Here is a 14574-nt window from a genome sequence, read left to right as displayed (position 1 = left end):
CCTAACCTCGAGGTTAGGGCCTTCCGTCTGAACGTAACTAGTGTTTTCTCATGAACTTTACAAGTAGGTCTGGATCGATTACTGAATGCTAATGATACACTTGGCAAGTTTTAATCAGTACCGTAGCACATTATGGGATAATGGTGGTAAAGTGCATGCAAGATGCCCTGCAATACATGGACATATTTTGATGGTACTAGGTTTAATAAATTTTTTAGACTTTATCTTTTTTATAAGAGCAGGCACTTAATTAAAAAAAAAAAAAAGTCTCGTTCTCCAAGATACCAAAACAAAGTGGCAATTACATGTAGGCCTACTGCACTTGGAATATGATGAATAATAAGATGCTATGAACTGCAAAGAAGACATTTTGGCACAAAAAGTTTTTTTCGTGTTTGGCGGGCAAGATGAATTTTGTGAGTTTACATTCCTACATTATCGAGGATATGACACAGTATGTACATTGTATGACCAGGAAAAACATTTGCGTGCTTCTATTTTCATGCTAAATATGTTGCGTAAAATGTGCAAAAAATTGTCTCTTTCATGGTATTTCCACAATGTACAGGGAGCATACAATGTTCTTCAAGAACAGAAGGCAGGGCTACTTTGCAACTTGTATCCTTTCAATGAAATGATTTTGAACTTGACTTCCTACCTAGTTTAAAGACTTCAAAAAAATATTGTAAAAGTACAGTTTATAAATCATATACAAGGTATATTTCCATAAATCACATCATCATCATAAAGTTCTGGTTCATAGTGACACAAAATACAAGTTTATACTTCACCACTCAAGTGTTCTCATCCAAAATGCCATGCTCTACACATTTCATTTCCTGCTTGTTTGGCCTGAGATCTTTGAAGACTGGCGATTTAAATGCTGTCACGTCGACTAGGGATTACATGCACTTGAGGATAATTCCAAACACCACAGTGGACTGCTACACGAACACATAAGATTTTTAATTGCAGAGCAGTTTCAGACTTTGACATCTGAACTTGACATACTTAGTAGTGGCGGATCCAGAGGAGGGAGCACCGGGCACGCGCCCCTGCTTATAGTTTTTGTTAAAACGAAAGAAATAAAAAGAAAAAAATGGGGGGGGGGGGGGCAAAGAATTCCTGGATCCGCCCCTGCTTAATAGAATAATTAACATTTTTCAGATTTAGACAAACATTATACTTCCTACATGAATATTTCAGCCTAATCACTGCATTTTGCTAGCCTTTTGCTGTTGTTCATGACTTTATCAAGGTGATGTGATGAAAAACACATGAATAACATCTTACTGAATGGTACCAATTTATTACATGTACGTAATGCTAACACTGATCAGAATCCAGGTTTTTAATTCAATTTTACACGTAATCTCACTAACCTTTATAATTGATTGAATTATCGTATTTTGATCTCTACAATAATCATAAGAGTATTGCATTTCACTTTGTGTGAAGATCTATTCGTTTATCATTATTTTTTCCTCTATATGCAGAAATTTGCAAAAATCTAATCAGATCAATTGCTGTGGAAATGATTTTAAAACAGAGCTTCAGGCTGCTGCAATTGTGATCTCTCTCATATGCTGTGGCATAGTGGATAAGACTCGCGACTCCCGATTGAAAGACCCGAGTTCGAATCCCGCCCAGTGCTTACGTCCTTGCACAAGATGTTTTTACCCACTACGAGTCCCTCTGGACCCAAATGTATAAATGGGTACCCTGGCAATGCTGGGGTAATAATAATAGCAGGGCCCTCTGGCAGAGCAGTGGCAACACTGAAGAGGCTACCCTGGATAAATTAAAGACATTTTTATCATTATCATCATATCATAGATCAACTTTGACATCTGACTCCAGGAAAGTGCATAGTACCAGCATGTTTACATAACAGACTAGCAGAGTTAAGAGTCGCTGATAGCTACACTTCAGTACTCTCATTGTTTTCTTAAAGCACTGTACAAATGTACGGTCTGTGGAGTAATATGACATTCTCAATCTTGCATGCACCATGCTATAGTGTATATTAAGACATCAACTACTAAGTACACAGCTCTGTACAAGGTTTACAAAACCCTGAAAGGTGAATTATTAATTTTTTTTTCTGTACTTTCCCTGTTACAAATTGTGTTCATTTGTTATCTTAGTGTATTATTTGACACATGGGATAGTATATGAATGCTGAACACAATTTTGTGTTCTCTCAAGAGACATTAAAACATCAATGATAAACAAGACACCTCACATTTCACAATGACAGATAATAAATTACTACGAATGACACAAAAACACCAGTATTGTAAAAAAAAACCCAATGCTTCCAACAGCACACACTTTAATAGCATAAAGTCATGCATACCCATACAAATGTACTATGTGTGTGCACATTCACAAGTTCATGTTCCCTCAACCAGCCTAACGCATTCTGCACCAATCTACCGGTATTAAAATTTTAGGCCAAGTTTGAGTACTCAAAAGTGAACCACAGCAAACCAATTCAAGGCATGGCATGCCATACATACCATACCATACCATACCATACCATACCATACCATACTGTATACCATACCATACTCAAGTAAAAGTGATTACACAATTTATACAGAGACTCCAACTCTCCCGCTTTCAACGGGAAACCTCCTGCCGAAAGCCCATTTTTGCGAAAAATAAAAAACGCGCAAAATATTTGGCGTATGCAGTACACTTTTGGAGTACATCATGAAGTGGCCCATTTTTTTGCTCAGTATAATGGTATGGTACGGAGCATTTTAAGGAGAGTACTCAAATGAACCCTTACACTCTCCTAAACCACAACTGCTACAATGTAAAATACATGATGTACTCACAGCAAACAAACGAACAAAAGCACTCTTTTTTTTCTTTGAATGAAAACTTGCATAGTATGTTAGCTTCATTAAAAGAAACAATGAACATTCCATCCTTCACTAACTATCTATCCTGTTCAGTGATTGGTCTACATAGCATCATGTGACCAATGATTGCTGTAATATTGAAAGACAAACTGCCAATGAAAAATGGAAAAAAAATTAAACACTGATATAAGCTGTTACAGTATTTTCGTGAGGGTTTAATTTTCGCGAATTTCGCAATCTCAGTTAGACCGCGAATTTAACAACACGGAAAAACGTCACCATATGCTAAGGTATAGTGCGCTTATGAAGGCTGCTGTGTCAATTCGCGAAAAACAAAATCTCGCAAAAATGTCTGTGACTTCGATCCTGATTCCCGAAAATAACAGCGTATACAGTATCTAGGGGTATAGTGCACTATAGCATGAATATTACATCACCATCACAAGGCATTGATGGTTTTCATCAATAGTACATGACATTGGTATCATAGTCAGTAACAGCCTTTATTGACCACTCTGGACACTGTAAATCACCACAATATGTTAATTGTCTGTCATCACAACACACTTTACTTTTTAAGGAACATTTTTATCTGAAAAAAGTATTTCTTGAATATTCATCATCAGGATGACAGATATACCATGCACTGTTTTGGGCCACTTGCGGAATTATGGATTTCTCAGTGACAGAAAGTGTACTATTTCTGCTTCCTCGGAATCCCTAGCTCAGTTCATGGCATATTTGTGATAACTATTCAACTTTTGAGGCCTCCCCGAGAGCCACGCTATATGGCTGTATAAAAAGCATGATCTGGGTACTGTACAACAGTGTAAAAATCAAGGCTCACATGTCATTATACAGTGGACGGCATACAGATCCCAAAGTCTGCACTGAAATATACTGCCCCCCCCCCCAAAAAAAAAAAAATAATAAAAAAAATAAAAAAATAAAAAATGGATTTTAAAATGCAGGTAATGACAACAATCCATGTATCAAAACGGATCGAGTAAGAAATAAGGTTATACCTGCCACAAGAAAAATATTCACTAGTCTTCACAACTCTTCCACTGTTCCTATTTTAAATAGTGTTAAGTTTGAAGTTTGACCAATCACTGAACTTAAAATGGATTGGAAATACACAAATTTCACAGCACCTGTTTTAAATACACAGGTGAACAAATGAAAAACTACCTATAAAATACATTCATTGCACCCACACACCTCCTATAGATAAAGAGGTACACACATGATGTACTAAAAACTATGATGTACAATGTACCTGCACATTGTCTCACAAGCACAGGCCCTGCTATACAGAGTTACACAGAACTAACATGTATATGGATTGCACAGAAAATATTACACTATGGCACACATACGACAGCCACAAGGAAGTATGGAAGGAAAGGGTGTACAACTGGTAAGATGTTCACATGGATGAGTCTATACCCATTTTTGAGACGTTAGTTGGATGGGAAAACAGTTCATGCATGACGTTAATTAAAGTCAGTTGACGGAAGGAGCGTCAAGTGCAAAGCTTGACAAGTGAGGTGCAGAAGTTACAGCACCGTGACACGCCCATCAAAGGTCGGGTAGACACGTAACACTGTTCCATCATCCACAAATGCCAACTCCACCTTACCTGATTCATGGTTCCCCTTCTGAGCAACATCCTCTTTCATCTTGTACGGGGAACCGCTGGAGGGAGGGGCTGTCATCTTGAAGCAACATCCAAGGGAGGAGAGCAGGACCGGTAGAAAGACCAGACTGTGCAGCATCCCGAAGACCATCACCATGAACATGATCTTGAAGAAAGCTCGGAAGATATAGCTCGGCGACCAGTAGAGGGCCAGAATAGCCAGTATGGTTGATAACGCCCCCTGCATGATGGGCATGCCGAGGGAGTAGAGCGCCATCACCGAATGTCTCTCGGCTGTCGTCATCTTCCGCTGGCAGTCTCTGTGCTGAGCATCATGGTCGCAGAGGAAAGAGTAAGTGATGTGGGCGGAGAAATCGACGCTGAATCCGATGCAGAGGATGATGTTGATCATGGAGATGCCATCCAGCGGAACGTCCCAGAGTGACATGTAGCCGAAGATACCCACCTGGATGGAGACGATGCAAGCTGTCACCATGACAGCACAGAACGGATGCGGGATGAGCAAGAGAGCAACCAGGAACATGCTCCCTAAGGCGATGGAAAGATTCTGAAGTGTCAAGGGCCTGACGATGACAAACTGCTCATAAATTATGAACATTGGTGAGAACACTGTCATGTTCATTTCGTTGTCCTCAATTCTTTTTCTCACATCAGCCATCATATCCATCTGCTGTGTTGTTGTGATCAAGCTATCACCCAGCAGCATGAATCTTGATGCTTCTATGATAGTTTGATTGGATCCCTCCTGAAACACGATATCCTGAGAATATCTGGAAAATGCAGGCATTCTGAGAAAAAAATCTACAAGTAATGTCATAAAATATTCTGTCCTGGATTTTTCTGGAATGTTTGCCATATCAAGAAATTTTAAGTAGTCTCTTAGCCAGAACTCTGTCAAGTCTGAAGAGTGAATGTACATGCTGCTTTCAAAATCCCGAACAATACGCTCCACATCTTCTTGTACCTTTGGACTACTGTAGTTGAGGTGATCCAGAATTGCAACGGACACTGCAGGGCCATACTGCGAAAAGTCTCTTACCAATGTGTCAAAGTACTGGTGAGCTACAGAACCATCTCCAGCGAGTGATTTCATTTCCAGTCCTTCAGTAACAAAAAAGCATCCGTATGCTGCTCCTCCGATATAAACACAAAAGAGGAATAATGCCAGGATCTTGGCGGGTGTGGTCATGAGCGCAGGGCCATAGTGCTCCTTGAAAAAGGTCATGAGGGCCGTTTCGCAAGACTGCTTCAGGTCCAGTCCTTGGTCCCGTTTTGACAGCCCACCTGCACAGAACAGTTTGTACAATTTGGACTTGGCTTCATCTTGGGGTACCACCTTCAGCATCGTGATGCAGTGACGCCCTGCTGCTTCTCGTCTCCCGCTGTACACCATGCAGGCGCCAAAGAACGTGACCTGGAAGAGATAATCAAACACCACCGTCACACCGGTGAAGAGACAGAAGATGCGAACAGCCGGTAGTGGGGTGATTGCTCCTATCCCAAAGGCCAGAGCATCCGTGATGCTGGTGATGGTGATGGAGACGGCTGCTTCAGAATATGCCTTTCCCATGCGTTCTTCCACTGTGCTTCTTGGATTGGTCTTGCGCCATGCTGCAAGCATGATGAACATATCATCAATGCCAATCCCTACACAGGACAAGTGGAAAGACAAAAGAAAAATATATATTCCATGCTAACACAGAATGAAAGATTGTCTCTCATAAAACTACAGCCAACTCCAAAACCGTAACCACAAAAAAGATGTCCAACCAGGAACTGCAAATTATGGTCTTCAAGTTGTTTAAGGCATACATTTTAAACAAAGCTGATTCCTTCCTACTGCTTATAGCATAATATTATATGTAATACACATGTTTGATGATCAATTATTAAAACATTTAATAGATAACAATCCTGGTCTTCAAATTGTTTTTAAAATGGCATGTAACATCATTTCTTTCGCACTGCTTGTATCATAGTAATACATACATTTGATGATGAATTTACATAGCAATCATGATTTGGCAAACTGGTACAATTCTATTCTTTTTTCCATTGAATTTTCTTGAATAAAGGATACATTTAATAAAATTAGAGTTGCCAGTTTAATGAAGAAGACGTGATGCTTTTCAAAGTCAATATACCACAGGACTCAATGGTTCTATGACTTACCAATAATAAGGAAAGGCATGGAGGCTGCCACAATGTTGAAGCGGAACCCAAGGAAGCAGAGGAGCCCAGATGACGCTACGATGGCCAGCACGGCTGAGATGAATCCCAAGCAACCCAGGATGGCCTTGCCCAACACCCAGTCAGCCACCAGGCACGAGGCCACCGCGAAAGTCACCAGGAGAACGCATGTCACGGCGAAGAAGGGCAACACGGTGAGGGTCAAGTTTGTGATTTCTCTTTCCAGCGTGTGAGACACGATGTACGAGAGAGCGACGTGGTCTGACTGGAATCCATCGGCGTACTTCAGAAACTCCTTCTCCCATCTCCTACCAAGGGACTGGAATTCAGAAGTGGACTTCAGGTGATACGACAAGGACAGGAGTGCCGCAGTGGCTACCGTCGAGTTTTCTCCATCCTTCATTGTAACCTCTCCAAGAGAAGCGCCAAGAAACACAACGCTCCTCTCCGATAAATGATGGAAGGGATGCGTCAAATTGATGCTGGACACCCGACTTGCATTAAAATCATACGCTTGGAGCACTGGGTTGACCAGACATGACCCTTCCCACATCGCACATAAACAGTCGTATCTGCATTCGGTATCATTCCAATCTTGCACGGTGACATCTTGTACACCGGCATCAAAGCGCAATATTTCAGTGATGACAGCTTCGGTCAGAACATTATCACCAACCTTCGGCTTGACGATTACGTTAGAGCCGAGATCAGTCACACCTTTCCCACGATTCGGCAAATATTCCTCGTAGTCCACAGGAAAAATGTCATATATGATGTCACTCTCAACTCGTGCCTGGCTCTCCTGAGGCGTGAACAGGTACATCACGTCTGTTTCAAGACGAATGAACATCAGCCCCGTGCCAAGGCCGAGTGCTACCAGGATTGACCCCAGCAGAAAGGGCAGAGGATGCCGCCCTATCAGCTTGCCATATCTCGAAAAGAAGCTCACCAGCAACCTATCTATGCAATGAAAGTAGCCCATAGTTCCGATCAAATTTTAGTGCTCACAAGAAAATGAAGAAAAATATAATCACATAGACAGCTGCATATTTTGCATGAGCATGTTTGCAATGCAGCTATAATCTTATCGTGAATACATAGGATTTGAATTATGATCTTTGGTGAGTGTGTGCTATAAAATGCAGCAGAAAGATTTGCAGCAGACAATCTCCAACACCTGGGGGCAAGAGCTCCTACTGTACACTAGTTGATCCCTCCATCCAGCATTACATCTGTTGGGCCTCAACAAGCCCTGGGTTCTCCCCGAGGTCTTGCCGTCATTTCTCACTGAGTCACCGCCGATCAGTGCTGTCTGAGCCTCCTTCTTTCTCTTCCTTCCCCCTGTCGTATAAATAGAGTTCACCGCTCCAATAGCACACATATCTGTGTGCAGGTCACAACATCTCTACAGAAGTCCCGGGTCAACAAACTCTTCTTGTCACTGGGAAAACAATCCACTTTGTGTTTCAAGGAAGTCCAAAGATCCATATGTGACCTGAAAGAAAAACACACAAGCATCAAGGAGATCAATTATATTCCAATGTCCGGTTAACCACTTGTGATATTTCTGCCAATGCCAAAACCCTTTGCTACATGCAAACAGGATCATTTTATCTCATCTAGCTCATGAATATTCAAAAGATCTATTTCTCTCCCAGGTTGTTGTTGTTTTTTTTTTTATATTTCTGCCAATTTCTTGAGACAGGTGCTATTCGCAAATTCTAAAAAGAATTATGAAAATATCAGAGTCTGATCCTGACATGAATGTGACACAACAAGCATGTTTCTTTGTCGATTGCTGTACTCCATGATTGTGAAAATTGTTGGGAGGTCACAATTGACAAAAAAAAGAAAAGAAATAGACTCGCTATATTAAACAGCACTATACCACAGTTCATTGTCAAGGTGATTTTGTTGGATATCAAAAACTGAGAAGTTATCAGTGAAATAGACTAAATGTCCCTTGCAGAACTGCATGGAATCATGAAATTTGGTAAAGTTATAGAAAAATTGCTGGATCATTTCATCAGAGCTGTCATGTGACATACAGGGTCCCCCCAACCCCCCCCCCCCTCCACACACACAATTCAAACATATGTGACCCTGCACCACAAACTCAACAAAGTCACCAGACATGGATTTTTAGTAAGGGACAGATTCTGAAAGAGCAGACTGTAAGCTTTAGAATGATGTATTATACACTGTACTTAATTAAAATGGACTCCGCTAAACTATACTGGAAAGAAAGCACACACTCTCGAAAAGTGGAAACTGAGAAAAGAGTCTTTGAAGTACAGGGTCTATCTGTCTATTCAAGGTGCACTTTAATCCTTACGAAGCCGTGCTACAAAATTGTAGCTGAGCGGTGAAAGGGACAAAACACAGGATGTAAATCTCTGGAGCAACAACAATGAAGAGATTATCATCTCATCTTAAGCTGAAATTTAGTATGTTTTATCAACACATTATGTTCATAATTAATGCCAACTTTCAAAGCAGTAGCTTTATCCTTTCACGAGTTATTAGACTTGAAAGTAAAGAGCGCAGCCAAAGCGTGCAAAGGATTTTAAGAAATGAAAAGGGGCCTCTGAGACATACCTGATCATTCTACAGGTACTCTCCCTCTAAAAAAGGGTTGTAGAAAATCTGTTGAAAACACACTTTCCCATTCATGTTATGATCCCAAACTAAAGAATAGTGTAGAAGAAGGATACATGTAGCTCTTTCAGAAAATATGAAAAACTCAAGATTGACTCTGTTGACCCATTTGACCTTTTTTGAGTCCTCAGGTAAAATCAATGGGAGCGACTTTTTGTTCCGTTTCGTGATGCACAGTCACAAATATGCTTGTCTGGCTTATTAATAATTATTATCTCTAGGCATACATGTACAACTCTAGCTGTCTGCACGGAATAAATGCTGTGTGATTTTGATGGATACTGTATAAAGCAGGTCTAATTTGGGGAGAATCAAGACTTCATGACAATTTTACAAGTGATCTTGGAGTACCAGTAATGAACAGAAAAATGCATGCAATGCATGTTACACTTGTGTCAAGAATCAGAGTTAATATTTTCATGCTGTGTTTTTAAATTGGAGAATAGCACTTGACTCGCCAAATACTCGGTGTGTACAGTATGTGTAGACAATGAACTGCATATAATGCAGAAAATAGTGCACATACAATAGGCTATGCCAGTCATTTTGTAAGAAGTACAGAATTTAAGTTACAATTTTTACCACTAAAAGAGAATACTTCTGACAATGACAGCAAAAAAGGATGATCTTATTATCATCATCATCAGCAGCAGCAAAATAGAAAAATAGTGGTGATAAAAGTGTATTAATGAAGTGATAACATCAATGAGAACAGAAAGATATTACAAACAAACTTTAAGAACAAGAAATGATGATAAATTATCAGCATTACGGTGTGTAATCGCTACAGTAGGTACTGTTATCCTTGCCACCAGTAATGTGATCCTGCACCCAGGAAGAAGGTGGCAAGCCTCTAAACCTTTTTCTACAGAAATGAGGCCATTTCCCTGTGAGAGTTCAGACTGTTTCCTGTATTATTGCTAAGATCTGCTCTTTTCATTTTGGGATCAGAGGATCTCAAAACAACACCTTCCCTCGGTGTTTGAAATAAGAATGTCACTTGTTTCTATATTATCAGTCTGAGTGCAGGCATGGATGGTGGCAGGTACTCGGTGATTAGTGTTCTAAAGCTGAGATCTCACATCTTGTACATTTGAGGGGTTTTATTTCAAAATGAGCTAAGTGCCATTTTTAAACAAATGTTTCAAAGAATTACTGTACGTCCATCATCACATAGAGCAATGAAACCTTTCCAGTATTAACCTCACTTGTGACAGGACAAGGAATATATTCTAGAAGTTATGATTAAAAATATCCTGTATTTTCTCATTTGATATATTCTTTGATTTTTAGAAGCTTTAAATCACAAATACCTCAACTTAACAAGAAGGTAGTTAGCTTGTTTTGCGATAAAACTCTTCATTTGTTTTCTAATTATACTGACGAGTACTGTACAGGGAATGATTTTCCTGGTGTTGCATCCCAAATTGCAATGCATTCTGGACATCACTGCTATGGCAAGCTACAGCATAACATCAGTAGCAACTTCAGACATTGTGTGACTTTCCATGCAGTTGGTTTAAACTCACTGATGTGTGAACAATTCCTTGAAAGTTATTGTGCAGGATTTGCATGACAAACAAATGAACCTATGCAGTGGCGGATCCAGGGGGGGGGGGGTGCACCAGGTGCACACCCCCTTTATTTCTGGTAAATCCAGGGGTGGGGGGGGGGGGGAGGGTGCATGCGCCCCCCCCTTTAATCTTGAAAAGGCGCTCCCTCTTTACAGAATTCCTGGATCCGCCCCTGCTATGTGTATAAACACTCTTGTATCAAAAAGCTATGACGGCCCACTAGTTTGTGCCACTGCTGAAACACACAAGATATTAAAGAAATGAAAACAAGGAAAAGTAGAAATTACGCGGTGCGTAATATATGTCCCCCCCGGAAGTAGCATTTTGTAGCAAAATGTACAATAAAGGTCAAAAATCAAGGTCAAAGGTCAAAGAAGTCAAAGGTCAAAATTCTGTGTAGAAGTTTTGAAGCGCTCACCTAGTGCCATCACATAAAGCAAACGGAATCGAAATCGGGTTAGAAATGGCGAAGGAGTAGCATTTTGTAGCAAAATGTACAACAAAATGTAGGTCAAAAATTAAGGTCAAAGGTCAAAGGTCAAAATTCTGTGTAGAAGTTTTGAAGCCCTCACCTAGTGCCATCACATAAATCAAACAGAATTGAAATCGGGTAAGAAATGGCAAAGGAGTAGCATTTTGTAGCAAAGTGTACAATACAGGCCAAAAAATCCAGGTCAAAGCTCAAAGAAGTCAAAGGTCAAAATTCTGTGTAGAAGTGTTGAAGCCCTCACCTAGTGCCATCACATAAAGCAAACGGAATCGAAATCGGGTTAGAAATGGCGAAGGAGTAGCATTTTGTAGCAAAATGTACAATACAGGTCAAAAAATCAAGGTCAAAGGTCAAAGAAGTCAAAGGTCAAAATTCTGTGTACAAGTGTTGAAGCCCTCACCTAGTGCCATCACATAAAGCAAACGGAATCGAAATCGGGTTAGAAATGGCGAAGGAGTAGCATTTTGTAGCAAAATGTACAATATAGGTCAAAAAATCAAGGTCAAAGGTCAAAGAAGTCAAAGGTCAAAATTCTGTGAAGAAGTTTTGAAGCCCTCACCTAGTGCCATCACATAAAGCAAACGGAATCGAAATCGGGTTAGAAATGGAGAAGGAGTAGCATTTTGTAGCAAAATGTACAATACAGGTCAAAAATCAAGGTCAAAGGTCAAAGAAGTAAAAGGTCAAAATTCTGTGTACAAGTTTTGAAGCCCTCACCTAGTGCCATCATATAAAGCAAACAGAATCGAAATCGGGTTAGAAATGGCGAAGGAGTAGCACTTTGTAGCAAAATGTACAATATACAATTGTAGGTCTAAGGTCAAGGTCAAAGGTCACGACTGAAATTCTGTGTAGAAGTTTCAAAGCTCCCATGTAGTGCTATCATATAAAGCAAACAGAATCAAAATTGGCTCATAAATGACAGAGAAGTAGCAAATTGAAGATTTTGATCACACACGGACGCACACATGGACGGACACACGGACGGACGGACGGACGGACGGACACACGGACACACACACGTACAGAGCCCGATTCATAGTCCCCTGCTCGAACTCGTTCGGCGGGGACAATAATTCACGAGCTTACTGAACACAGCATTATTTGCAAATACAATGAAAAAGCTACATTCAAAATCTGTCTCCTATTATGTCAACCATTTGCAGTCAAACCATTCTCACTGCAATGCTCGCCTTGAATCACGGACTATTTAAGGACAGGCATTTAATAAAACACATTAAAAACTCCTACTTGGTATAACTGTGACATGAAACACAAATTGTGGAATGGGGAATGCATGATTGTAGATCCAAACACACACACACACACACAGTGACACACAATTTATCATTTTTGGATTGTTATACAAAACTTTTTTTTTTTGCTGCTGCTGCTGCTGCTGTTCAAAAAAAAAAAACTCTTGGCAAAAAAACAACAACACAAAACAAAACAAAAAACAGGGCTTTTCTATAATAGATCAATATATACCTTGGCTGCAAACAAAGCACTCAAAACCTCCAAACTACTAATGCCTGGCAACAAAAAAACAAACAAACAAACAAACAAAAAAAAACACATGGTCTTTGCATCCTCAACCTTAACCTTATACATTGTACAATATTAAATGGGTTAGTCAAATACCGGTTAGTGATTGGCTAAACACAGTCACGTGATGGAGGAACATTGGTAATGTTCGCCCATGGGAGAACATTTTTGTAACATTTTCACGTACATGTAACAAATGACAAACGATACCAAACGATTGAACGATCATATTTTTCACACAATCGATAGTGTAACTTTGCCTATTCCATACAATGTGAATGAGCAGATGACCGATTAATGACTGTATTTGACTATAGAACCTATATAATATAACAGATGATGGCTTTTGTTGTCGGGAACATGAACGAAACGTTCCACCCTCAGGGTCTGAAATGCTATTTCGGGAAGCTATAAGTCCCGAGACGAAGTTGAGGGATTTATAACCTCCCTCAATAGCATTTCAAACCCTTCTGGTGGAACATTCGGTATGTTCCCTCCCCGCCAGTCATCATCTATATATTGTAGTACAGTTAGTTCAATTGTTCATTCACATTCATGCACATTGTACATTGTGCAAGACGATAATGTACAAGTGGATATTTTCGCGCTCGGCAGGGTAAGAAGAGTTTCGCGTGTTTTTAATTCCACCGAATCTAGACATAATAACTACTGGCACATACTGTATGGCAAACATAAATATTTTCGTGCTTTTTATTTTTGTGCTAGATTCTGGTTGCGCCACCGTGAAAATTTCCACTCTTACAGCAGTGAGGATTTAAAAAAAACAAACAATATCATGGTGAACTGATATGTGCATCATGCTACCAATGGTCAGTGGTACATTGTAAGTGAATATTATTCCATGTGTTCACAGACAAGGATTATTTTGTTTAACCATATATATTTCAAAATTTATTTTTTCAAACCGTCAATTATGGAGTTTATATCTGAATGAGCGTTATGACAGACTAAATAGACTAACTTAATCAGCATGAAATGTTATAAAAAACTTTCATCAGTTGAGGATGATTATTCAACAGGAAGTCAAAGGCTTCTACCAACCTTTAAAGGTAGGGGATACCTTTTACAGACCTCCCAAAATGTACCAACCTCAAGGGACTTGTTTAGGCCACTGCTGAGAAATTTGGAAGTCAACAGTTATCTACAATTTGAATAATGCACAAAACTCAACTACTCAGTAGTTCTGTGTGTCAGCCACACTTAAGCCTTTTTGTTGCAGTCTTCTGTATTTTTTTTTAATCTATAAACACAAATCTAAAAGTATAAGAGCTGATGTAATAACATATAGAGTGTGTGGCAAGAATGTATACAGAAATGTTTGTAAGTTTTGATGAACTTTCTTCACAAACCTATGGACACACATGCAGTGCATGGGTCTGCAAAGGTAGCCTAGTAATGTACTGGAATTTACGGTGAGCCCCGAAAAAAATTCAATTCAAAATCTAACGGTCAATAAAAATGTACTAAATGTTACCTTCCACTTTCAATACTTTATGGGAGTTTCTAAGATGATACTCTCTTCAACATACCACTGTATTTATACAACTCTTCATTTAAGGCATG

General features: G+C 39.7%; 1 protein-coding gene across 1 annotated transcript; it reads right to left on the bottom strand.

Moving 5' to 3' along the window:
• Positions 1–4432: 4432 nt before the first annotated feature.
• LOC140234364 (patched domain-containing protein 3-like) lies at positions 4433–7705 on the bottom strand. Its single transcript, XM_072314421.1, has 2 exons — positions 6706–7705; positions 4433–6180 (listed from the first exon to the last, which is right to left on the bottom strand). The coding sequence occupies exons 1-2, from the start codon at positions 7703–7705 to the stop codon at positions 4433–4435; spliced, it is 2748 nt and encodes a 915-aa protein (XP_072170522.1).
• Positions 7706–14574: the final 6869 nt, after the last annotated feature.

This window comes from Diadema setosum, chromosome 10, assembly GCF_964275005.1.
Source record: "Diadema setosum chromosome 10, eeDiaSeto1, whole genome shotgun sequence".
In the NCBI taxonomy this organism is placed as follows: Eukaryota; Metazoa; Echinodermata; class Echinoidea; order Diadematoida; family Diadematidae; genus Diadema; species Diadema setosum.
The sequence above is the reverse complement of the archived record's forward strand: the minus strand, read 5'-3'. Positions and strand labels throughout refer to the sequence as shown.

Coding starts and splice junctions, on each gene's coding strand:
- LOC140234364 (XM_072314421.1), bottom strand. CDS start 7,705: ATGGGCTACTTTCATTGCATAGATAGGTTGCTGGTGAGCTTCTTTTCG. Junction 6,181..6,705: donor CATGCCTTTCCTTATTATTG/GTAAGTCATAGA, acceptor TGTCCTGTGTAG/GGATTGGCATTGATGATATG.